The sequence below is a fragment of the Peromyscus maniculatus genome, chromosome 9, assembly GCF_049852395.1.
Source record: "Peromyscus maniculatus bairdii isolate BWxNUB_F1_BW_parent chromosome 9, HU_Pman_BW_mat_3.1, whole genome shotgun sequence".
In the NCBI taxonomy this organism is placed as follows: domain Eukaryota; kingdom Metazoa; phylum Chordata; class Mammalia; order Rodentia; family Cricetidae; genus Peromyscus; species Peromyscus maniculatus.
This window is the reverse complement of record NC_134860.1, coordinates 37,233,313-37,260,854: the sequence shown is the minus strand read 5'-3', so window position 1 is coordinate 37,260,854 and position 27,542 is coordinate 37,233,313. Positions and strand designations below refer to the sequence as shown.

The following is a 27,542-nucleotide window of genomic DNA, read 5'->3' as shown; positions in this document are numbered from 1 at the left end:
CGCACGCCTTTAATCCCAGCACTCGGGAGGCAGAGCCAGGCGGATCTCTGTGAGTTCGAGGCCAGCCTGGGCTACCAAGCGAGCTCCAGGAAAAGGCGCAAAGCTACACAGAGAAACCCTGTCTCGAAAAACCAAAAAAAAAAAAAAAAAAAAAAAAAAAAAAATAGGATCTGGATAACATTATGGAGCCCATCAACTCTTCTTCTGACTCAGTGAATGTCATGACTCTATTCCAGGGCTCCTAAATGTTGCTACAAAGTGGAGCCATAGAGCAAGGGCATACAAGGCCATAGGTACAGGGAAGGTCCTGATCCAGGCACTGGAGCAGTGTCTTGGGAGAAGGAGAGAAACCCATCTTCTATGATCTTGTGGTACAAAATTGTGACCAACTTTCTGTATCACATTGCTATGTATAAACAACAGCGGTCTATGTCCATATTCTTTTAATTTTCACCTTGTAGGAAATCCAGCAGCAATTGTACTTTAAGGGAACCCATGCCCAGTTGTAGACAACATGATTTCAAACCTCAAGAATACCAACAAAGAACACAGAAAGCTTTTGTGTTTCTCTGGGCTGCCCTTATATGAATGCCACACTTTAAAAAATGAAGACATGGATCACGGCTTATAATGTACCAATCCACTGTGCTTAGGTGTGCTAAATGTGAGGGGGGGTTGTAAAGGCTCTGTAAATATGAGACTCATCCCGACTTGCAGAACAAGGTGAGTAAATATGGATGGGAACACACAGAAGGAAACACACACATACACACAAATACCAAAGGTTGCACCACAAGCCCCACATACACACATACACTCTGCACCCAGCTGGTTAGTTCACTTTTTACAGAGTTAACATCATAGGTCAAGGGATCACATGGAATAGCAGATGTAAGATGATAATGACAGAAAGGAATATTCAAATGATCATATTTCTAAATTTAGCAATGTATGTACAGTATATGTGGATGCTTGTCCAGTGAGTGAATTGTTAACAGTGACCATCTTTAACTACATGTATACATTAAAACAGTCAGGTTTTTGTCGTGCATCCAAAGGAGACCTGTCTAATGTTTCTCACACTTTTAGATGGGAGCCTTATGGAAGACACATAGAGCTGGCTACACAGGCATGCTGACTGTAGATAGCCCCCTACGAGATTCTTTAACACATTATAACACTTAGTTCTTGCTGATGAATTTCTGAGGCTCTGGAACATCCCTAAAAATCTAAATTAAAGTTAATAAAATAGTTGTAGAAGCCAGGCAGTGGTGGCACATGCCTTTAATCCCAGCACTCAGGAGGCAGAGGAAGATGGATCTCTGTGAGTTAAAAGTCTGCCTAGTCTACATAGTGAGTTCTAAGACAGCCAGAGCTATCTAGTGAGACCCTGTCTCAAAAAAAAAATCCAAAAAAAAGAAAAAACTATTGGAGGAGAGGTAATATTTTCCTGAATTTGTGACATAGACAACCACATAAAATTTTGGTAAGGATAACATTATTTGAATGTATAATTCTGTGGAGAATATATAATTAGAAAGTGGCTAGTGATATAACTTTGAAACCATTTATCTCATATCTTCACATTAAATTGTGGAGTCCCAAATTGTCTTTTACAGATTGGTATCCTAGTGATCTTTGTAATAAATATTATATAAATTATATTATATATATATATATCATATTATATATTATATAATAAATATTATATATTATATAATTTGTATGTACATTATATGTATATGCATACATGTTTTCACATGTACGTACATATACACAAAGCCATGGAAAACATTGCTGGATTTCTAAACAAAGGTTCTAAACAACAAATAGAGGTTGGTCCACAGAAAGGTTTGGAATTCCATACAGAAGAGATAATTCTGCCCTTTATTTATTTGGTCAATATCAGAGTGAAGATGGGACAGATCAGTATTTCTCTAAGAAATAACCATGTCAAATTAAAAAGCCAACAGGAATTTTATAAATGAATTCTTGGTGTGTATATCAAAATAGGGCAACATTCTAAATTTCACCTAGGAAAGAGAATTTAGACTCAGGTATGGTTAATGCATGTGGTGGTAGCTCAACTTCACCCCTGACAAGGGGCTGCACTTGGCTGCAAATTCCTTTTAATAAGGCCTCCCAGGGTTTTGACTTTCTTAGCAGAGCACAGAAGGACTGCTACATCCTCGGGCCTGAAACCACATGAAGGAGCAGAGACATGATCAAAGCTTCAACAATTACAGCCACCTGGGATTTCCTTTTGTGAATGAAAAGATGAAGTGCAAAACATCAAATAGTGTGACCTTGACTTACAGGCAATATGGACACTTTGGGGAAGTTGTGCAGTGTTTCCCACTCTCGCTTGAGGTACTCGATGGAGCCTACAAACACAATGTGTTTGAGCTCGTGGTAGTGAAAATTGCTAGCACGGAGCGGCATCACCAGGTTCCGGAGGCCAATCAGGGCTGAGCTGACATCCCCAAAGATGCAGACTACAACATGGCCACTCAGGACAGTCATGGCAGCTTCACTTCGTGTCTGTAACAGAGACAAGTGCAAGACTATCAGAGAGGAGAGCTCACAACATTGATATGAGGAGAAAATGCATATTGGAGGTGTGGGGCAGTTCATGTGCAGTTGCCTGAGAGTTCTCACGTGACTTCTTGAGTCCTCCAGAGATGATCAGTATGAAAAGAGCAAACCTGGACATGCCCATCTCATTTCTCTCTGGTCATGTTTGCTTGTACGCACCCCTGCTATGATCATCTACCACCCACCAGCCTCCCCAGAGACCAGGCACATAGGGCAGCCAACATGAGACTTTGAACCTCTTAAAAACTGTGAGATACCTTTTCTCTTTATGAGGTCTATGTCTCAGGTATTTTATCATAATACCACAAAGGATTCCAATACAGTTATTATTTGTACTGCAATAAAACAAATGTTTAATTTAGTTCAGAATAATAGAAAAGAAGTGATTCTTCAATATCATATATAAAATTGCACAAGGTGCCCATTCTAACAGATAAAAGTATATTCAGGGAATGGGAGGTGGATAAAAAGGTAAAACTCAGGTTGCCATGTGGACTGCTTTACAATACCATATTTCAGGAAATCAAATACTGTTTTAAACCTCCATCTCCATCATGTTAGAGAACATATAAGTCTTTCTAATAATTTTAGTGCATACAGTAAGTACATGTTCAGAGAAAGCACTATTTTTTCCTTCTTGGTTCTATTTATTGTTAAAGAATATATAAAATACTGGTAAGGCTTACAAGACAGCTATTATTTCTACTTTGTCATAATATACATGTTATGTATTTATCTCTGACTTGAGCAAGGGCATATACTGTATTTATCTCATAAATTCCTGTAAACATATACCCACACATTACCACCTTCTTGAACAATAGATTTAAGAAGGATGTGCTGTGTAGACTTGTGAGCAGGAGACAGTGTATATCAATCTTTAGAAGAACCAAGAGAAGAAAAGGAGGATGTTTATGTATGTGGGGAGAAAGAGAAGCCTTCATGTCTATGATATGGTTGATAAAATTAGATGCCTTTTTAGGCCCTTTTGTTAAGATGATGATTAAATAGTCCTACTCATTGGTTTGTCTCAGCTGACATTTGGGGCTCTCTTTTTAAAATGTTTCAGTGAGGTGGCATAGCCCATCACTGTATCAGTAGATAGAATATGACATCTGAGGCTATGGACTGGCTTCTGTGGCCTGTAGCCTCAATCTGATGATACTTCATAATATTCTATACATCCACTGAGCAAAAGCTAGTTTTAAAATTTTATAATGACTAAAAAAAAATCAAAATTAGAAATGTCATTATGAGTGACAATAATATGAAATTCACATTCCAATAAAGTTTTATTGGGACACAGCCAGCTCATAATGTTTCGGTATTTTCCATGGCTACTTTCATGGAAAGCAGAGTTGACAGTTATGACAGAGATCATATGGCCTGTGAAACTTAAATCACTGAATATATTCTTCTATAGAAAAAGTACGTTGATCCCATGTTTAAACTTTGGTGTTTCCTGGACCATTCCTGAAAGGGCCTGCCTTATATAGCAACCCACAAGTAATCATTACAAGGGTCTAGAGGCCAATCAGTAAAGATAGTGGACAATGTCTTTCCCCAGCCCCAGCCCTGTATCCACAAGGGTGATAAACAAAGGAATACTCCTGTGTTGGGGAGGATCCCCATTATCCAGGAAATGCAAATAGTTATCTGCCCATTACTGGTCTTTTGTTCATTGTATGGGTAAAAAGGACAACAGGATGAGGTCAGGCGGGAGGTGTTTCTTTGTTTTTCCTTCTAGTTGACACCACCACCCTGCCTGCCATCTTTCCTGTTCCTCACTGCATGCTCATAAGGTCCCATGGGGCTTACAATGCACGGGGGGAATATTAATGTCCACTGCACATATCAACCTCTGCTTGATTTAATCCCTAGCATTGACCAGGGTATTGATTGCTTCAATGCCAATATTGCAATTCAGGACAATGTCAGGGTTATTACAGTAACCCCTGGGGAGAGGAGGAAGCTAGCTTTCATTCTCTGGTCATTAGAATAAAGCAGGAGCTATCATCATTGCTGGTTTCCCCGAGTAGAAGGGAAACCTGAGGCACAAGCTGTAAGAAATTTCTCATGAAAGGTGACCGAGGAGGCTCCCATGGAGCTCCCATCATCTCTTCCCTCTTTGTGGGGAAGACATGGAGTTGGTTATTCAGGCCACATGGAAGTCCCAGTCCTCGAAGCCAGAAGCAGAAAGACAAGCCCTCTGGGGTGTGCTATCATTTGGGACTCCTGAATATTTTTGATTGGCCTGGTTACTTAAGAAGCTAGTTCCCCTCGACAAGGAAGTAAAAAATGGGATGAAGAATAGAAGCTGAAAATCAAGAATGCAAAAATGAGCTAGGTACCAGTTAGCAGCATGGTCTAGGCACAGAAGCTAACCTTGGGAGCTTAGGCTTGGGCAACTACCAATTCTCCAATATGCCAGAGCTATACACGCCTGGAGATGTATGTAAAGCTCCAGTCCTGCTCAGACCTGGAAAGTCTAATTTTTCCATGCTTAAGACCAACAGAAAAACCAGGAGTTTCTCCATGCACTTTTTTACCCTTCCTGAGCACAACCTACCTATACCTGACGGGACTTCCCTGGCTACTTTAAACCAACCCTGGTGCTTATTCCATGGATCTGAAGAACACTTTGTATCTCATCCCACTTAGCTTCAAAAAGTTTATTTCATGATCCATCTTATATTTCCTTTCCAATCAGAGGACTGTCTCTTCTATAGCCTTATCACCCAAAGCCATCGGATTCCTGCACTCAGTGGACACATGGCTTCCACAAGCATCTTCACACAAGCGCTACCCCATTCTTTCTCATCTATGCATTGGATGAAAATTCCATCTACACCTTACTGCAGAGAGGGTTTCTTGGATCCTATTGCCTCAGCAGCACCTTTGGACTCTGTCCTCACAAGGATCCTGCTTTATTTTCTTCACAAGGCCCTCATTCATATCTAAATTGTTCTCATGGTCTCATTCAGTTCCCCACTGGCCTTCCCTTTGCTTCGCTAGAATGAAAGTTCTGTACATCATCACAATAAGAACAGTACATGGTATGTTTGCACCAATGTTTCCTCAAGTGGTGCTGTTTTGTCAGATGAACTCATCCCTTCCCTCTATAAGAGGATACTGATCACATGTCAATTAACCCACGTTCTGCAGGTCGTTCTGGACCCAGATGTAGCCCACAGCATATGACTAAGCCATAGGTGACCAATAACAGAAAATCAGAGTGGTCAGAACTGTCTCTCCCCTTCTGGCAAATCAAGCAGTGGCTGGTTGCTGAGCATCTTGACATCATGAATTTGGTCTGCAGTTTTCACAACTCTGAGATGCCTCCAGCACAATGCTCTATTGGCTCACAATGCTCATGTACAATTAATTTGAGAACACACACACTAGCTAAAATACAGTGGGGAAGTCCAGTGGATCAGCACACCAAACAACCCTGAGGACCTGGAATAGTCCTTGCTAAGGAAAGGTGGCCCTAAAATTGAAAATGATAGGATTTTCCCAGCTGAAAATGGAGCAGATCCAAAGCCATCTGGGGGTTAGAGGCACAAGGGAGAAAGAGCTGTGTCCTGACTGTCCTTCCTGACTATTAAGCCATTTCTCATGAATTAGCAAAACAATAAATTCGAGGGAAGCCAATGTAGACATTAAAACCTAAGGTTGTTAACAGGACAAACAGAGAGAGCAGAATGGATCGCTATCTGTGCTAATGTTCCTGGGACAGAAGAGGAGAAGCCTGCTATCTCCAGAGATGTGCACAAGCCATCCCTGAAGCATGCTCTGAGCGCTCGACAGTGGGCCATGGTCCTGCAACGTCATCCTCAGCAAATGCACTTGCCTATCTGTATCACATGTTCGGAAGGACTGAAACATGTTAGGGTAAGAAACACTACTGTAGGCCTGGGAAGATGGCTTAGTGGATGTGAGTTTGATTCCTGGTACCCACATTAGACAGAATAGGCTGGGTGTAATGGTGCATGCCCAAAATTCTAGTGTGAGGGAGGTGGAGACAGGATCCCCAGAGACTCACTGGCCCGCCAGTCTAGCTGAGTCAGTGAGCTCCAGGACCAGTGAGAGACCCTAACTCAAAAGAGAAAATAGAGAGTGAGAAATACACCTGACATTGGCCTCTGGCACACATGCGCGCGCGCGCACGCACACACACACACACACACACACACACACACACACATACACACCAAAAACACACATTCAATATACACAAACAAAACAATATTTCTTATAATAGAAAACAATGTAGGCAATATTCCTCTTTCTTCATGGTATTTAAGAACAATCATAATAAAAATCAACAGATAAGAAAGATAGTGCCCCTGTGGAGTCATGGGCTAGATTTTCACCACAATCCTATGATGTTAGAGTAGTTCTCATTCTGTCTCCTTACAGATGAGGTAATTAAAATGCATTGTCCAACAACAGGCCTAAGGCCATGCAACTAGCAGATGGCAGGGCCAGGCTCTGACCCCAGAGCCACATGAGGATCAGGAATGATGTGCATCCCACTTCCCATGATGCCCTGTGGCAGCACATAATCACCACTATTGTCCTGTTAAAACATAGAGATTGAAAGTTATGCTCTTGAAAGGGGAAAAAAAAAAACCTGCTCTAAGCTCATGTTCTGATCAGAGATCTAGCCACTTGCATCTCTGATCAGAATTTCAGTGATCAAAAATAGCTAGGGCAAGTGACAGTGGCCTCTACTATTCAGTTAGGAAATCTTCACTCTGAGTCATCATGCCAGTCAAAGGGGAAGGACATGGATTCCAAGTTCCTCACTCACCAGGATGACTTTCTCAATCTCCTTGGGTGCGCACCAATGAAACATTCCAGTAGAGTCGTACTTTTTCACATTGGAGTCCATGTTGTCAATCTGATCATTGCCAGGAATTAACAAGGGGTCATGCCTGGGGAGAAAAGGCAGGAAAACCTAAGTGGAAAATGTGATAAATTATAAATGCAAAGGGTCTCCCGAGTTACATCTCAGAAGAGATGACAGACGCCAAGAAAGTGGCTGTCACCAATGGCCATCTTGTCTCCTGGCGGAGCACATCCCTTGAAAGGCAGCTGCCCAAACCACACACCCCTCTGGAAGGGCACTTGACTTTGTCAGGCAGTAATTCTGCCTTTCTCCTGCCCATTTTGTTAATGGGCTTCATGCCATTTTGTGGGTTCAGCTTCCCTTTTTATGACTATCTGGTTCCTTGTTTTCCCATTTTACCAGCTATCCAGTTTCCCCAGCATACACATACACACACACACACACACACACACACACACACACACACACACACACTCACACCCCAAAGGGTTGCTATTAGCATTGGCAATGAAGAGGAAAGAATAGGAATAGAGCCTCATGCTGGCTGACTGGCATCAGGATGGAAAGCCAATTATTTGCTCTTTCTGACTACAACTTCTGACGCGATGCTCTTCGCAGTAAAAGCTTTAACAGGCTGCACTTTAAATATTTTAGCAATTTGCCCAATCAGATTTTGCTCTCCCCGGCTGAAGCCCTTTAAAGATTCAACAGCATGTCACTTCAGAGCAGATTGACTACCAAATGCCCACATCTGGAATACATGATTTCAATACTAAACAACACCCTCTCTCCTCGCCTTGACAACTGTATTTGAGCTTAACTGTCCAAAGATGGGGCCCCGCACCCCCACCTTCATTTCCCAACACAGCATTTCTTGGATGAGAGCCTCAAGCTCTGATGCATCTTAATAAACTTGTTTCAAATTCTCAAGACGACATCCACTCCTTCTGGAAGGATAGCAGTATAGAGGCTGCCCCTCAAGTGAGTTGGTGGGGTCTAACTGACAACCTTAGGAATTAACGATGAAATCAGACAGATCTACCATGCCCACAGTATAAGTAAGAAACAAGCCCTCCAGCTCAGGTTATAGTTTGTGGCTTTGTCTCTGATATGGCAAGCATCAGAGTGTGTGGGAAGCCCTCGTTGGTATCTCCAACAACTAACCACATATAATTAAGATATTATCCCAGGCAGACCTATCCTGCAACAAAACTATTTTCTTTAAGCAAACTGTCAACTATAAAGACAGAAACTAGAAATAGATTAAAATTTCAAAATGGTATAGAAAAGTGATGTTACATTTAAAATGATCTACTTCAAACATTAAAGGATAATGTTTATTTACGATTTAATATTTCTCCCTGAGAAACTCCTCATGTTTCTCATCTCTATGCTCTGACTATAGAGCATAGGGCAGCAATCTCTCTAATCTGGCCTAATGATGGAATTAAGCTTTTGGATACCTAGCATGCCCTGTCTATTACGCCTTCCATACACAGAGACGATAGGAAACTCAGTGTGTGTTTTTATTCTTGGCAATTTGCTTTGAGGCCACAGCAAATGACAAACACCATGTGATGCGATCCTGTGGAGTCATCTTCAAGGAGCATGCTAGATTACTGCAGGAACTGTCATATCTGATCTTGGAAGGAAGAGAACAACCCAGTTCTGAGTAGCATCTCAGTGGCCCAGTTGTTGAGAGATCTTCAGGGGCTATAAACTACCAGGACACCTCTCACACATAAAGCTGAGTCCCAAAGTGCCAAAATAAGGGCCAGTGAGATTGGTCACTGGGGAAAGATGCTGGCTGTGCAAACCTTGACACTTGACTGTGATCCCTGGAAGCCAAGTGAGATGTATAGAGAGAATCGACTCCCTGCGGTTGTCTGTCGACTTACACACACACTAGCATTTGTGTTCTCACCCCCATACACCACGGATACACCCATGCCCACCTCCACACGCATACAAAATAAATGAAATAAAAAATTTAAATGCTAAAAGAAGGGAACAATTATTGATTTAAAAAAAAACTGATTTGAACTGGTCACAGAACATGGCGAAAGCATAATTTGATGGTTTGGGTTCAAAGAGGTGGTGGTTCGGTGGGTAAAGAGCTTGCGGTGTAAGCATAAGGACCTAACTTCAGATTCCTAGCACCTACGGAAATGTGGCATGCGACTGTCTCCCCAGAAATGAAGGGAGAAGACAGGTGGGCTCAGGGAGCTAACTGGCAGCCAGCCCAGCCTAGTTGGTGAGGTTCCTGGAGAGACCTGTATCCAAGATTAAAGTGGACAGCATAAAGGAAGACACACGACTTCAAGCTCTGCCCTCTATATGCACGCACATGGGTGACCACCCCCAACATCTGCATACATATTCATACAACACACACACACACACACACACACACACACACGCACGCACGCACGCACGCACGCACGCACGCACGCACGCACACTTTAGTAGCTGAGAGGTTTTCTTATTCATTTTGGTGAAATCTTTAATAGTGCTATAGATAGCCAGCATCTGTCATAGGTAGGTGGACAAAAGCTACCATGAAGATGATGCCTGACAAAATAAAGTCTATTGTCAGCCCTTGAAGAACATGTTTTGGGTTGCAAGAGAATCTTGAACCTGCCCTAAAGATAGAGTCAAGTTCAAATTCTCTTGCCCTTATTTGTTGGTTGGAAAGAAGGTTCTGTCTTAGCTTCCAAATGCCTGGGACCTATTCCCAGGTCTTAAAAGATAGCCAGGACTATATTCACATCTTCCCAGCCAAGCTGAAGATATAGCAGGTGGGCAAGAATTCACTTAACAAAAATAACGCACTGGGAGAGAGGTTGATATGTCTTGGTTTGGAATGCTTGGTTCCTTCTACAGGGTATTATGTCTGGGTAAGAGTGGCCAGTAAGCATCTTAGAAAAGAAGAAAGGTGGATGGTCAACTGCCCATCATTGAGAGGAAAAAGAGTGACAGTGAATGTTAATTATAAACTAACTAAGGTTGGAGTTTAGGGAAAGCAGCTATAATATGACTCTGGGTTTCAAGCCATGATTTGTGCTCCAACATGCAGAATCATGCAGGAGGAGTCTCCAGGGAGCTGATCTCTGAGTCTGGCCTGGGGGATTAAATATACATCATCTAGGATTTCCCCTCAAGGGTCTGATCTGAGAAACATTAAAAAAAAAATCTCCCTGAATGCCGATATTTACTTTGTAGAGCAGACAAGGCATGTGGAGTTCCAACTTTGGTCTCTTTAATCAGTAAAGTTATCAATAAAAATGAGACCCCTAATCTGAGCCAGGAAAGGAAGATATAACAATGTCAAAGGAAGGTACACATGTAGCAGGAAAAAGAAAATATAGGTTGAACGTCAAGGTTCACTAGGGTGTGTGCTACAGCAAATTAGCATGCAAGGCAATGTGAAGGCATGGAGAAAGGACCTGTTTATTCCACATTGGTGTAGTGTCAGAGAAGTTTGGAGGGAAATTATTAAAGCAACAGTTGACACTCTGAGCCAAGGATCATCAGAATACCAGGCAAGCTGTGAACGGTGGGTGTTTTAGTATTGTCCCACCAGCACCCACCAGAATCCACTCAAAGAAGTAAGGTCTAAGTAGCCACATAATGGTACCCAAAAGTGATGGCTGGAGATGTCTGGTATGCTATTGCTTAACCTAAGGCATAGAGGCCTCAGACTAGGTGTAGGAGAGGTTCTTAGAAGTGCACTGGTCCACCAACAGAGGCTGAACCAACTGACTCAGAGAACACACTGACTCTGAGATTAGACAGACCTGGCCCTGTGCTTCCCCAAAGGAAAGATGTTATATGAAATAGAATATTGAAAATGAGTTCTTTGGCAAGGTGCAAGAGCTGGGGTTATTAGGGGTGACTTACAAATGTTGGCGAGCCTAGATGACCTTCAGGTTTGAAGCAGTGGGTTCTCCTCAGGGAGAGAAGTAGCTTGAAGGATTTGGAAAGGACTGGGCACTGCTGAGCAATGAAAGGCTAGAAGGTAGTGAGTAGGTATATAATGGATTTTGGAGTGCGGTCAGAAGCATTGGTGACCAATGGATTTACAGTTCCATTAAAGGCGTGTTCACTAGATTCTCCTCTGAGGAGGTAGAGGTGTCTTGGAGTGTCTCTCATCCCAGTGACAGGAGAACATGTGATAATTCTGGGCCAGACAGGCTAGATTTCTTTATCATGTCAGTTCCTCTAGCAATTTCAAGTGTCTTTCATTGGCTTGTGTCCATGAGATCCCTGGCACAGGTGGAAAGAGAACAGTAGGCTTCTCCAGGGATTTCTGCCTGTTGAATCAGGGATTCTACAGATTGTTCTTCTGGAAGAGAGCCTGTGGATATGCCATCGAGCACACCAAGCAACATTGCTGTGGTCCGGGGAGATCAGCAGGAACCAGGCAGGTTGCTATGCATGTGAAGGAGGTTCATGGGAAAGCTCTCTGAGCAAGGCATCCCAACGTCTTCATCTGGCAGGGTAACGATGCTAGACATTGTAAAGGCCTTCAATGAGCTCTTTAAGACTCATGAAGCTGATGACCAGCACTAAGTACTAGTCCCTTTCATGGAATGAAATTTCTTCAACCAACACAGCAATCTATACCTCTCCTAAGATGCTCCATAATTAATACAAGGCCCATTTGTCACTTAGGATGTACCAGAGCCTTTGTCTTATTTTTTAAAGGGACAGGAAGTGTATGTGATGGGTTGCAGCTAGAGCTGCTATTTCAGGTTGGGGGCTCAGATGTGCCATCTGCGTGTTGAGATCCTCATCCTCAGTACCCCAGAATATGTTCACATTTTGATTTATGCTATTTATAAAAGTAAGAAAGACCACTGGGGTGAGTCCTAATTTGACTTTTTTCCATATCAAGAGTGGAAATTTGGACTTTGCCATCAACAAGAACAAAAGCCACAGTGAAGTCATTGGAGAAGAAAAGAGAGCAACAGGTTGGGAAGAGAGGCTAAAACAGTTCCTTCTCCAGGAACTCAGAAGGAATCAGTCCTTCTGAAGTCTTGACCTTGAACTTTTAGCCTCCAATACTTATAGAAAGGAACCTCCTGCTGCTAATTACATGGCTCTACTTGAGTGGTAATGCTGATTGAACTTTAACCTGCACCGGAGTACAATACAGATGCCAGCCTAACCCAGAGAAAAGAGGAAGTGTGTTCACTAGCTAGTCAGTCTGCTCAACTAACTAAAAAAGTTGTTTTCCTAATGGTGTTTAGAGATTGATAGCAATAAAGGCAGGAAACCACCTATTTCCTCAGAGGCAATTCACAGGGTGGGTAAGGACCTGAACCACAGAGGCAAAAATGCATGTCTTCAAATCTTGGCTTGCCTCGTACTTGCCAAGTTGTACCCTCCCTCAACTTCTCAATCCGTAAAATGGGGAATTTTAGATACAATCATTATGCAATAGATTCAATCTAGGGAATATACAAGCAAAGCCATGTCACATACAGGGAACAACAACTTAGCAGACTGTCTTCAGTAAGTCTTTACTATTACCATCCCTATTATTCTTTACTGTTGGCTAAAATCTGGTCCTGCTTTGGTGACTCTGATTATGGCCAAAGGAAGAAGGCAAAGCGGGAGAGGCCAACAATAAAAATATAAGGCTACTTCGGTTGGCTCTCCTACTCCATGACAGAGTTCCCATAAATGTTATAATGTTATAAATGTTACCATGTTAAAACTTCCCCCCATTTTGTCATTTGCCCATCATACTAACATACATAGGCATTTTGTTACCAACAACCCATGTGCATGGATGGGAAATAGTGTGTGTGTGGGGGTGGGGGTCAGCTACATAGTGCTCCATGAGCAAGCAAGAACAAGGCTTTGAAAGACAAGGTCTGACTGACCGGAAGCCAGTCCTGCTTCTCCGGTGCAGGAGGCAGCTGTGTCTTGTTTCCTCTCGCCTGCAGCCCGGGCCACAATGCCCTAAGCTGTAAAGAGAGGGCAAACAACATCAAGGGGATGTATGAAGTGCGCAGCTTGCATGAATACTCAGTAGAAAATTACCCCCGTGAGCCCTTGTCAAGACAATGTGCTAAGGAGTGGCTCAAAAATCAATTAAGGCTTGTGTGAGTCTTTGTCATGTGCCAAAGATCTGAAGGCTGGTTTAGGAATGCCCACTATTTATAACACAGCAGCCCCAGTGAGATAGGGTTTTTTTCCCCTTCTCTTTGCTCCTTGTCTCTCAATTCCTACCTCCGATGTCCACAGCTAGAAATTAAGCATGCCTGACTTCAAGAGAAGAATAAAAGATCTTTGTTTGGAGGGTGTGCAGAGCAAGGAATGCCACTTGCCATCAATTAATCTCAGGAAGTGAACTAAATGCCCTGCCACAGCAGAAACACAAAAAGCTTGCCTTCAAGACAAGAGCCTCAAGCTAAACCGCAAATCCCTTTCCAAGCAAACCTGCTGTGAGGAAGTCGAATTATAGTTTAAAGAGTAGAATTCCCCTTACAGCCAAATACAGCAAATCCCAGTTTACTGTGTGGCTTTCAGTTCAGCACCGGGCTCCAGAAACTTACATTAAAACACAAGGCACCAACAAAGTCCTGAAATAAGGAGGCTGCTAGGCGGCTTCAGAATTTCACCCTTCTCCATGCTTAACTTTTAGGACCTAAGGTTTCATCACATGGTAAGGCCTTTTCTATCACTACAAACATCCCCCATAGATAAGAGGCTGACCCCGTCCTGTAGTGGACCCCCAGAAATGGGCAGCTGGGTGAAATGTGAGCACAGTCCTTCCACAAGCAACAGAACATCCATTGTGGAATTACAGTGTTCTTTAGACTTCATCTTTTGGCTCAAATGTTTGTCCTCAGCCTCAGTGACTTCTGGGATTCTTCTCCTGTAGAAGTATGAGTTCCTTCAGAGAAAATAATTTCTGTGTCTGTCTCATTCATTAAATGGTGAATTTGGGGAGGATTTGGATCTTGCATTTTCTCCCCTATGCATTTTCAGCAACCAGTAGAGGACACAGTAGATGTTCAATAACCAACCAGAATTACAATAAGAACCCTTCAAAGAGGTCTGGTCTCTGACCTCCACTAGACCTATCATGCAGTCTGGCCCATTTCTTTTGTTATCTTATGATGACTTGTTCTGGGCTTTTCACATATAGACAGTGTATTTGAGTGAAGACAGAATATATGCCACTAAGAAGGGCATCATGGTGGCAAGGAAGACTATAAAGTATGTCTTCAAGCAATCAAGGCTGCCTGGAGTTTGCCTGGAGTCAGCTGCACTAAGTATTCAGCAGGGAGGGATCAGGTGTAATGTCCTTAGTGGTCCAGAGAGATGGTATTACTTAGGGCTCCAGTGTGAAACATGAATATACCTGAAAGGTGGTGCCTACCACTTCAAGTTCCTCTCATTGCTCTGGTTCTAGTAAGAAGATGGTTCTGGCCTGATATGTCCTGCTCCTGGTTGCCTCTTAGCCCTTGGTAAATAATATTTTCCATTTTGTTGTGAGGATCCTGATGTGTATAGTCTGGTACCTGCCAGAATCCTACTGTGCACCTGCTCTCTTCATAGCCATCACTGCCTCTAAGATGTGGCTTTCTAGGACTCAGCCACTGTTCTCCACCAGACAGTCAACCATAGAGCCATCTAAACAAAACTTTCACACCAGGCTCTAGCCACCCCACCCCCACAAAAATGGGACCCTCTTAGCTTCTCTAGTTCTAACTGCATCAGTGTTTCCCATTGTCCCCTAGTACAGTTTCACTTATTAGGTGTCATCCTCAGAGGAAAATGGAGGTTACCGCTGTTATGCTGAGGAAATGGCTCAGGGCATGGACATGGTCCTTGGTTCTACACGATGCTTCTGAAGTGGAAGGACAGAATAATGACCTTCTGCTGAGCACAGACTTGTCCCAATTCCGGTGTCAAGTCCATTCAAACCTTGGAATCATGACACCCATGACGTTTTCCTTCTCTGGTTCCATGGGGGACTGTCACTTGCTGTTAGTTTGTGCATTAGATGGATTTCCTTAGCTAACCTGCCCTGCCTTCCTCCTTTTTCTGCCCAGTGGAAACACTGTGAGAGTGGCATTCTGTCTCCAACCCTGAGTGGGCTCCAGGCCATTTTGCCATTTCTTATTATTAGAATCTGTCACACTGGCAGGGTCTGACGTGAGAGGTCCTAACAAAAGGTCCCCATGAAAGGTATGAGTCAAAAGAGAGGAGATGTGCCTTAACAAGCAGACGAGTTCATTCCACCTAATCATCAGCCAGTGTCCAAGAGAATCATCTGTTCCCTTACATCATTCTCCCTTTGCTCTCAGAAAACTGAGGTCTAATGCTTCCTGGATCTCATGACATGAAGCACTCTTCAAAGTGCTCAATGTTTCTGTTTGGGGCATCATCAATGAACTGTGCTAGCCTTGGTGAGAGCTATCTCTTTGTATAAATTATCTGCCTGATGTGTCCCACATGAATCCTCATGTCTGTGCTTGTCTGCCTTGCTCAGATCTCAGAACTGATGTCAGAAGTACCACGTGACTTGGAATCACTGTCGAACTCAGGCCTGGTGTACTGTTCAACAGTACACTCAGAATCCCTTGTTACTCAGAAAACTCTGACAGAGGCTGGGGTCACGTGGGCTCCTCTTACACATCTCCACATGTATGGTCACAGAAAGACCCTGATGGGGACTCCATGGCCACCCTTATCCCATTACCAGTGATCCTCCCACACCCAACTTAGGGTACCACTTCCTCCAAAACCTGTGAGGATTTCCTGATGTCTACAACAGGTAAGATCCTCCATGATTGGGAGGCTAGAATACACACACATTTTCAACTTGTGTGATGTGACTCCATGGACCCATCACTGTGGCCATACTACACCATGCACAGTGGTCTGAGCACAATCACTGTTTCCTCCATCTTTCTGGTGATGTGAGACTTTCATGTGACAGACTTTACCTCTCTATGCCCAAGCGCCTTCATCTGTCTTATGGGAGAGTTATACTTGCCCAGAAAGCTACAGTTATCAGTGAGTTTACATGCACAGCACTCCGGCAATGATGCCCGGGCAACCATGAACCCAAGGAGGTAGTAACACCTATAGGGAATCTCCTATAAGTGATGGCAAATGGGACCTTCTTCACAAGTCAGCCTCAGCCATTCAGAGGGTCAGAGTATTTCCATGTTCACAGGTGCTATAAACCCTTACTCTGTTGTGTGGCATGGCCTTGTCTGTCTCCTTTTGAAAACAGGATTCCCCTCTACCACACTATACTTTAGACCCCTCAAAGACTTTTCACAACACTTTAAACACAGTGGGCCCTCACGAAACATTTGTGGGATGAAAATTAATCTGGGAGGTAAACCGGCACCTGAGGCACACACAGCTTTTCAGGGATCCACTGGAGAACATGGGTGGGAGCCCAGGTACAGATTCTTATCATCTGAGAAAGAAAGCACTTGAGAAAACAACACCTTGAATATGGCTGTGACAAACTGAAGGTAATGACAAACTGAAGGTAATTCAGCTGGAGATTCCTGGGCTGGTCACAGAGGGGAGGCTAGACACATATTAGTCTGCTTTAAACGTTCACCACACGGCAGGCAGCAGACTGGAGCTTGCCTTGCTAACTTTCCAGACAGCTTTCATCAAACAGAGTCTGTGAGGACCCAAGTTAAAGACCTTTGACCGAGCTACTCAGAGCCAAAATTCTTGCCTTTTAGGGATTTAACATGGTTACCCTCCAAAGCAGCAATCCACTAGGGAGGGAGAATTAGACAACAGGTGTGGTGATCTGGGTGGAAACTAGGAGACATTCTTTCAATGACTCCAGATTAAGAAACCAGCAAAGAAGGGAAGTGACGGGGTGGGGGGTGGGGGGGGCTGGGAGGGGAGGACTCGGGGATCATTGTGGCCCACTTCTCAGTGGGTCCAGTGCCCAAGGTTGTCTGCATTGCCCATCCATTCTCACTGCCATGGGCTCTGGCTGGCTGTGGGGTTGTTTCTGTCAGGCTGACTAAAATATGTACTACCTCCATATCCAGACACACAAACACAAAATCAAGGCTGTCCTCGTAATGATCATACAGAGAATGGAGTGCCACTAAATCACCAGGGTGAGCCTGACACCAGAACAAACAGGAGATGGGACCATTAGTGGAGAGGCCCCGCACTTCCTGCCGGCACACGATTTGGAAGAAGGCCTCACTCCGGGGCCTGTTTTATTTGTAGAAGCCAGGGTGGTAAATTACAGACCGTCTCAGGCCATTCTGGGCTCTCAGTTTCTCTGCAGCTAGTCCTATTACCACCCATAGGCCACTAAAACCTGCCCACACTCAGAATGATTGATTCTGCTCCAAAGAGACCGGGAAGCATGCCGGAAAGCCCACTTCAAACAAGTCATTAGCTTCTTTATGGATTTGGGGGGAGGGGTCATAAGGAATAGGACCAGGGAGTCCCATCTTCTGAAGAGTAAAGACGGGGTGTTTGAAGAGGGAGGAGGAAATAGGGAAGCAGGAAGGATCTGGGTATGAATCAGCAAAAGAGATCTGAAAAGAACAGGATCCAGGAGCCTCATCGGCAGTGTTATACATACAGGCCAACCAGGAGGCCCTTCGGTTGGGTCCTTATTTGCTAGACTGGACGTGAAGTAAAATGGAGGACCCAGCAGAGAGACCCTCTCCCTGCTTCTCCAGCATTAGATAGAGAGTGTCAACCACCTGGAAGAAAAAAACGTCCAAGGCAAAGGGGAGAGCCTCTCAGACACCCTGACTTGCGTGGGATCACATGTCCCATAGGAGCCCTGATGGAGACCACTGTGGACAGGTGAGATAACACATCAGATGACGGTAACTTTGGCGGGATCGTCAGCCCATAGGCACCAACATGAGAAGCCCGAGTTCTGTAGCTTGGCAAGTTTGGGCTCACCACCTGACCCCCATTTAGCTATTCTGATGCACCACGAAGCAGACAGCTCTGGCCTGGGATGACTGTCTCCCTTAGCCCCTCTCAGGCAAGCAATGAAAGCAAGATCCACTTTGAAAATTCTCCCCCATCATGCAAACTGACATGGGCATGCTTTTCAAAAACCCACAGCCAATCTGTTGATCATTACTTATTTACAAAGGCCTTCAGGCAGAAAGTCCTGTAAAAACCATACTTGATACGGTATACACTAGCTTTTTCTGCTTATGGAAAAAAGTACCCCCAAGGCTACTTCAAACCATCACTTTCTATTGCACATAAAATGTAGCACGTAACACTAAAGTATTTAATATATATGCTATAATATATCTACGGGAAAGGCATTTGTGTAGAAGTATGTTACCCTGGATTTGGTAATTTGATGTTTTGCTGAAGGCTACGACTTAAAAAAGCCTCCACCTCTTACAGGAGACCTGTCATCTTGGTACCCAAGAGCCAACAGAATAAAGAAGTACCCTTAAGCAGCAAAACTCTGACACAGCTTTGAAGCATATGAAAACAGTGTAACTCCTCAGAATTATTATTACTCAAGATCAAAGCAACGAGTCATACTTTACATAGCAAACAGGGACAGGGAATTTGGCTCCCAAGGTTTCACATTTTTCAGATTCCTCTTTATTTATTTATTTGCTTCTCTAAATTTAGGCAAAAGAAAGCACTTGGGCTTTTCTCTCCTTTAAATGGAGAAAACTATTAGCATTAGATAAGCCGATTACCTAAAGGTGAGTAAACAGGACTTGAATGCTAGGCTGACAACTGGCATCATAAAACACAGTTGGTGCATTTTATTCCTTCTCGTAAACTGTAAACATGCATGTAAATCAGTAGAGCCCCAGCAAGGCTGCACAGAGAGGACATAGGACACTGAGGTAAGCCTTTCAGGGGAGCAGAGAGGAGCACGCATGACCATGGAGACAGAGAGAGCCAGGTGGATCTGCTACTGGGAATCCATGTCCCCATCACTGAAAGATAAGTGCCCACCTATGTCCTAGAGTGGTGGACACAGGTGAGGCAGGAATGCAGTGGAGAAGTGGTGAGTGGAAATAACCAATATTACATTTCAGTAAATTAAAGGACAGGGGTCCATGTCCATCAAAGAGGAAAGTCATGTCAGGGAGGCAGGTATTTCCAGAAGAGGAAACATTTAGGATGAGCAGTACAGTTCTGAAATCTCAGTCTCTTTCCTCCCTCTCTCCCCCTCTTCCTCTCTACACATCGCACATGCACGCGTACACGTGCACACACACACACACACACACACACACACACACACACACACACACTCACGGAGAACAGAGGACAATCTCATTCCTCAGAAGGCACCTTCCATCTTTCCTTTTGAGACAGGGTCTCTCACTGACTCAGAACTATCAAGTAGTCCAGGGTGGCTGGCCAGCAAGCCCCAAGAATCCACCTGTCTCCTTTCTCTCCAGTTCTAGGAATACCCACGAGCCTCTGTACCTGGCTCCTCCTCAGTACCTGTGGATTGTGGGCATCAAGCTCAGGTCTTTAAGTTTGTATGGCAAACACTGAACCCTTTGAACCTGTAGGCCCTGAAATCATTCCTTTTCATTAAAGTGTTGGAGAGTCGAGAGGTCTGAGGAAATAGATGGTGGGATTGGGAGACAATCAAAGAGACAAACGTGATACAAGAATAATTTACCCAACCAGGAACTTGTAGAGTTGTACTGAGGCTGTTTTGTTTGCTATTTATTAGATGATATCAGGGTTTAGAAATGGGGGAAGAGGAAGGGATGGAGAGACAGACTGAGGAAGAGAGGAAGGAAAGAAGGAAGGAAGGGAGGGAGGGAGGGAGGGAGGGAGGGAGGGAGGGAGGGAGGGAGGGAGGGAGAAGAGGAGGATGCAAGCACAACAGTTCCATAATTAATATTGCTTTTAACCTGAGCAGAACTGGATTACTTCTGAACTTTGCTTTGGCAAGCCCGCGGATTATTAAACTTTTCTTTTTTTTCTCAGTCAAAATCAATTAACAGAAATTTGATTTCCATCGACAGGATAAAAGGAAGGTAATCTTCAGGTTCATTTTTGATTGTGATGATACATCTCACATATGGCCTTAAGTACAGAAACCAGTCCTCAGAGGGGCTCCAGCAGAAAGAGTCCTGCCGCAGGCAAACTAACCACAGAGTCCCTCTGATTGGATCCCAGTGTCATTAGTGCCACTGCTGTTTAGTAACTACACACAGACAGGACATGGTGACAGCTACGACTTTAAAGCCTATGTATTTTTCAAACAGCTTTTCAAACTGTTTTTCGTGACAGAATTTTTTTTTCAGCTCTATCATTAACTGCTGACGAGCTGTCAGAATAAATACTCCAGCCTCTAAGAAGCCATCTAACGATCGCTCGCCCCTCCCCCGCGGAGCTGAGTGGCGAAGAAGGTCTGGGCCTGGGCTCAGGCAGGTGGGGAGGCCTGAGAAGGAGCTGGACTGGGCAGGCTGTGGCCATGCCGGGGTGGAGAGGGGGATCTACTTACCTCATCAGCTTCGGGGAGGAGTTGGGTGAGTTCCTCATACCCCCGTTACGTTGTTTTTTTTTGGGTGACAGCGTTGGCGGCTGCTCATCTTCAACTGCAAATACAGGCAGCTTGTGAGATTATGAACAGTTTGAGGATGGACTGCGAAACACAGGCAAGGAATCAAAGGACACACACTCAAGGCTCAGTCACTCACTAGAGAGTCAGGGCTGTCTTTAGAGGCCCAGTGACAAAGACAGAATGCGTTAGTCAGAGAGGCCAGCTGAGAGGAGGTTGAAGCAATATTGCCTTATGCACCAACCCTTGAGCATGCACTGTAAACAGACTAGAACCACCTAGAAATGCCCTGGTGTAAGAAAGAATGAGAAATAGTGATTTATCTACATATAAAAATACATAGCATTATTCTTCAGAGTTAATTTTGGTTAAGAGTTAATACTTTGCTTGCTTGAAATAATCAAATGAGTTTGCTTGTCACCAAAATCAGAAATGGAGTTGTATTTGAGGTAGCAGATTAACAGCCAGCCTGCCGGCTGCTTCTCCAAATGAACCAACGTCACTGGTTCCCAATCCTTGCACCCACAGCAAGAGACTTGAAGAGAGGCAGGGATTCCAGACCTTAGCTGCCCATGTTGCGCTCACATCGTTCACAGGGCTGGTTATGTTAGTGCATGTGGGCTCAAGGGGCCCCAGCCCAGCTCAGCTCTCTTCCTTGCAGCTGCCACCAGGGAGAGCACTTGGGGCTGGAGAAGAGCATGGGAATGAAGGAGGAGGCTGTCACTGAAGGAGACCTCTTAATGATGCGGTGGCGGTGGGTGGGGGGATGGAGGGCAGCAGAAGAGGCCTGGAAACCATAAACTTGCTTTCCAAATGTCTAAACCACACAGATCACTAAGCAATGGGAAGCTTTACTCACAGACAACACAACACACAGCACTCTGCTGCTTCTGCCCAAAGATACCACTAGTAAGCGTTGGAGATGGGTTAGCCTGCACCATGCTTGTTTTGAGAGCACTGCTGGGAAATTCGCAGATACTTGCCCAGCCTGTCACCCAAGGGCATGTGCGACAAAAGTCTAGCCCTGCTCTCCCCAACCCTCACACAGTCCAGGCTAAAACTGTAATGTGGTAACATAGGATCCTCGGATTCTTAGAGTTCACTGCCATAGGACTAAGAGGAAGCAGCCCTGAAACTCACAATGCATGGATGTTACCTTAAAACTAAGAAGAGAAATATTAGTAGTGGCAATGTCGAAAGCAGCTTGGTGTATGTTAATGTGTATGAGCCTTAGGTGGGGGAGCGGCAGCCAGCTCAGCTGCTTGCTACTGTCCAGAAGACCCAAAACAGCATGCACCCTACAGCACTTCCCTGAAAACTCTAAATAAACATAGGCCGGTAGGACACACTGTACTAAAGGGATTCAAACAATCTAACCGACCTCCAAATTTGCTTCAGAATGTCACACTTCTTCTGAGCCTCTGCGCTACTGTCAAGCTTGGGGTTACCTCACTCTGACTGACCCAAGGCAAGGGAAAGATGGTGTGACAAGGTGAGAGGACACCAGATGGAGTCAGGGCCAGAAAAGACCTGTAAAGGCTCACAAGCCCTTCCCTCTCCCACTTGCCCCCTCCTCTACCCCACCCCCTTCTCTCACCCTAGGCCCCCTAAAGGCTGAGACCCTATCAGTCACTTAGTGCTCCAGGCTGGGGGCTACGTGGCTGGGAGGATATCGCATCTTATCAGAAATGAGTATGCACAGCAAATCACACTGAGACTGAACAGCACTTAAAAGATTAAAGGGAATAAACCACATAAATGGTATTGAAAAAAAATCACTTAGAGTTGATATGCATCTCTCAGCCAGCAAACAGGCACTCAAAGTTTGACCTGACTCTATCTTCCTTTCAAAGGACAGGGGGCAGGCATCCAAAGCAATCCAAGGCAGGTTAAAGTGTGAGTGTGTGTACGTGCGTGCACACACATGCCTAAGTATACTTTTACAGTTGCCCACCTTCAGTTGGAGAAGGGAGCCTTGCACTGATTCTTTGCATAATCCAAGGCCACCTTTTAATACAGGCCACTGTTAAACTGCAGCAGGGTGATCTGGATGGTTGCTAGCACACTACTTCCATGAGTTTTTATTTTTGAGTGCATGTTTATTGGGGTTACAAATTGTTCTCCTTTCATAACCTTACAGAAAAACACCCCAAAAGTTCTTTCTTTCATCTGGCCTAGTCAACAAGGGCTAGCTTAACTCAAGACCACTACATGTTACCATGGCTGTGGCCAATTATGGGAAGAGTCTCTATGTGTCCCTTTCACTGGCTTTTCTGCTGGACTCTTTGTTTAACTTTTCCTTCCCCGTTAGCTCTGGGCCTCCACTAAAGCATCCCCTTCGGTTAAGCATCCATTTTCCTTTTACCTAGTCACTGTTGTTTTCTGCCACGACTCTTCAGATGGGAGATCTGCAAGTTAATACGTGTGAGCCAGCCCTGGGGAGACACCTCATTGTGGAAGGAATGGTAGGCCTGCTTCTATGCCAGGCAACTATTTATTTTCATTGCAACTCTGAGAGATCATCCATCATAATCATAGTGCATTTAAACTGGGATTTGTTCACTTCAATGGAACTATGTTCAAAGCTTTATTCGGAGCCTGGAAATCTGCTCCCTGAAGAGCTGGGATGGAAAATGTCCTCAGCTTAAATATATGAATGCTGTGTAATGGAGAACATTACACATGGCTTAGGTCTCACAAGAGGAGCAGGGATAAATTCTCCTTACTAAGTAGGACGTAAAACATATTTAATTATTATCCTTTCTAAGGGTTCCACCAATTTCTGTATATTTAAAGAAAGCAGATCTAGAAAAACTTTTGGCTGAGCTCTAAGGTATAATTCTTGGTTCATGGCTTCTATGACTATGTGAGAGAAATAAAAATGGAATTAAAGGAAAGACTTAAATTTACTCACTTTCATGAAAGACAAACACGTTGAAGTAACAAGCCTCTACCTCATGGGCACATATACTCGCAGGCTTGTATTTTACCTGCTTTCTGGCTAATTGCGATATACCTTCCTAGCATTTCCCCTTGCCTCTGTGTGGAGCGAGCTGCATGAAGACATGTTCCTTTAAAGAAACCTGAGTTACCAGCTTCCTTAAAATACAAACAAGTTCGGGAATCTAATGTGGAATTTTTATAGGAGGCAAACTCTCTCCAGTCTCCAAGTCCTCATAAAATTCAAGGGCTTGTTTTTGCACATCCCTAAGTATAACACTTAATGTTCTGTTGTAACTTCCCAGCGCTCTCTTGTCTAATAGGCCCTGAATCTAACAGTTTTACAGTTTGGGGAGAAGAGTCAGCATTAGAAAAATGTCAGGCCGGTCTAATGAGGCTTCAGATCCCCTGGTTTGCGCCGGAGTTTAATTTAAACTTACAATGATGTTTTAACATGTTTGCGTTTTCTTGACTAAAGAGGATTCATTATTTCAGTGACATAACCTCCAGACAATGCTCTGGGAATTGATTTAAGATGTGGTGGTAATTCCAACAGCCTTAATGCAGAGCTGAACATCTGTAACAACATTTCATTCCACTTTTCATCAGCATTCTGTTTTTAAGCAAGAGCAAAGCAGCATCTTCCAGAAACACTGGCCAGGGGCCTGGGCTTACTTCAAAATGATCACATATTTTACTAGATTGTTTTTTAAAAAGAAATCCCTGCATTTGCATTACTTTCTAAGCTGCAAATATTATGGTGGGGTCTGTCCACCGATGTCTTTTGTAAGGTCCTTGAAATGGGCAATGACTACAATTTTCAGGTTGCCCAAGTAGCCTGATACTTGCATGGGATGAATCCAGCCTTCCTCTTCAGCCTGGGGCATTTCCCTCTTCCCTGTTTTCCTCCTGAGATTTAGGAGGGGGTAGGGGAGGATGAAGCTCAGAGATTTAAAGGTGGGTTTGTTGGCTGGGGTTAAAAAATAGCTCAAAGCAAATAAACTGAGAAAAGTAATAAAAGGCAACAACTCATAAACATGAGTCAAACAGCTATCTCCATTACGTTATTAATCACCACATCTGGAGTAACCCACATCTGCACACACTTAGCAGATCATTAGTAATGTCATATTCACACTGGAGTCACTCAGAAGAAATGGCATGCACAGCGGCTTGAACACAAAGACCTCAAGCTGAAGGGGCTTCCTACTAGAGTCGGGGCACAAGCCACTAGTTGGAGAGTGGGGTCGTTTTACTGATTATCCATTGTTTTTTTTTTATGGCTTTTCTGTTTCAGATTTTGTGGCCCAAACAAGCTAAATGCATGCTGAAAGCCACAGTAGTCCTCTCTCTTCTTCAACTGAGCTTAGTGAAACTCTGAGGGTTACCAGGCAATAATTAAACATTGGGACAAAACCCAGCGCTCCTTCACCTGGCTTGGGCACATGTCGAGAATTGGGAGTTGCATTCTTGTGCGCAAATGGGTCTTTGTGATAGCGTGCTCTAGCTTCAGCCTTGACTGCCGAACAATGAGGAGAGAAGAAAATTGAAATTAATCCCTAGTGAAATTGTTCATCACAAAAGTTACCAACTGGTTTTTAACACTAAATATAGCCATCATTTTGTATTAGAATGGAGGTTTTTCCCTCACGGCTGAAGAGAGGGTCCTTTTCTTCTCTTTCACTCCACTGACTTCCTGAAATACTTTCCGGAGGGGTAGCATCTGAAAATTCAGAAAACAATCTCCTTTGTGTAGAAATCTCCAAACACACATAGAATTCCTCTTCTCCCCTAGGACACACAGACACACACACCAAAACCAGTTTCACAGCAGGATCAGGACTATTAGCTCCTGAGAAGTGCTGGAGAGAATCCTGTTCAACAGTCTTTACATTTCAAGTCTTTATTCTTCATTGTTACTCTACTGCTTCTCATCCCAGACTGTCGGCCTGATCGGGCATCTTGGTTTTGACATCACTGCTTAACTTGATCCAAATCTAAATGCCATGCATCAGACACTCATCAGAAAAAGTAGTATGGGGTTCTGGGTAAAACTCAAAGGTAGAGTACTGGCTTAGCATGTGCCATGCCCTGGGTTCTATCCCCAGTACCACCCCCTCAACAAAAACAACCAATAAATAGAGTGAGAGAGAATATGGTGTGTCATATTTTTCTGTGGCATCGGTGAAACATAGGAACTTTGCAGAGGGGTCATGTCTGGCTAACACTGAGGATAAACAGTGGCTGCATGATTTCTGGGGTAGAGGGTAACAACAGTATGTCTCCTAGCTTCTCCTCCAAGACAAACCATGGCATCCCCACAGTGATATCATCATTCTGCAATGAGATTCACCATGGACAGAAACTCCTAGGCTGACTGAATTCCCTGAAATACTACTGCCTGCTCTCCAACAAGAAGTGTGGACGAATTAACCCTCAGGGTCGTACAATGTGGACCCGAGAGGAAAATGGACTCTAAATGACAGGAGGATGCTTCACCCTGGAGGCCTGTTGTATACTTAGGCCTGGAAACTGGGTGTGGGAGTCTCCTTAAGAAATGAGAGAAAGGCAAAGATAGTAAATCCCAGACAGGTAACCCATAGTGTGGGTTAGGTACCATGACTAGCACTTAACTGTTGATACAGGATGAAGCCTGTAGCTAGGAATTGCCATGAGCTCATCAGAGAGACTGAGTAGTAAGCATAGCTAAGATACCCACGCCAAGAAGGGCAGTGGACAGCTCAATACCAGAGCACAGGGGACTCAGAGACATCATCCTTGGAAGGAGAATGTCTGGCCTGACAACCAGAGGCTGCATCTTCAAGAACTCTTCACAGGACCCCTACTAAAATCAATCTAAAAAAGTCGTCGTGAAAGATGGTGCAAAATATTAATATACAAGTAATGAGAAGATGAAGGATGTTACTCCATAACCATCCTATCTCGAACATACAAAACTCTCTAAAATTGAACAGCCACATCTTCCTGTACATTATCCAGCTGGGCAATCTCACAACCTGTAGCTGAAAAAATAGGAAACAGATTTATTTGGAAAACTTGGAGGGCGTAGGTTATTAAAAGAATCTGTCATTATATAAAATGAAAATAGGGCCTGCTCTGCACTAACCAGCCCTGGGAACCCCCACCCAATGGAGAGCTGGTAGGGCAGGGAAGGGAGGGTTTGTTGGTACTTTTCCATTTCTGGCTTTTGTGGTGCTCACAGAAGAATGGGAAGGGAGACTTTAAGGAACAATAGGTTACATAGAAGTTAATCACAGGGTATATTTCTGGCTCTATTCAGTGCCTAGAAAACCTGAATTGTGTAAGTTTGAGTCCATCAATATAGAGCAATGAAGGAATTCAGCTCCTACATGAGAGAGAGAAAAAAAAATATTACATGGATATGTTAACAGAATCCATGTGACCATCACTGTAATCTCCTTATGTAAATAGGAATAAAGGCTCCTCTAGAATCAAACTGGATAGACAGCATACACACGTTTATATGGGTATAAACATGTCCTATCCCAGTCTCTCAAACAACAATCCCCGTGCCCTGTTTGCATCCCAGTAGGAGAGCAGTGTTCCTCAGAGAGCCTTATA

The 27,542-nt window shown here is 43.9% G+C and overlaps 1 protein-coding gene across 21 annotated transcripts in view; it reads right to left on the bottom strand.

The window, feature by feature from the left end:
• Kcnma1 (potassium calcium-activated channel subfamily M alpha 1) overlaps positions 1–27,542 on the bottom strand; it is a 710,535-nt gene that overhangs the window by 67,423 nt on the left and 615,570 nt on the right. For 18 of the 21 annotated variants that reach the window (XM_076544629.1, XM_076544630.1, XM_076544633.1 and 15 more), the window contains 3 exons: positions 20,943–21,036; positions 7,412–7,535; positions 2,317–2,541 (listed from right to left, as the gene is read on the bottom strand). In XM_076544629.1, the coding sequence (XP_076400744.1) occupies positions 2,317–2,541; positions 7,412–7,535; positions 20,943–21,036 (443 nt within the window). Of the gene's footprint in view, positions 1–2,316; positions 2,542–7,411; positions 7,536–20,942; positions 21,037–25,371; positions 25,459–27,542 lie in introns of all 21 variants that reach the window. The other 3 variants (XM_076544631.1, XM_006984751.4, XM_076544640.1) reach the window with 1 other exon arrangement.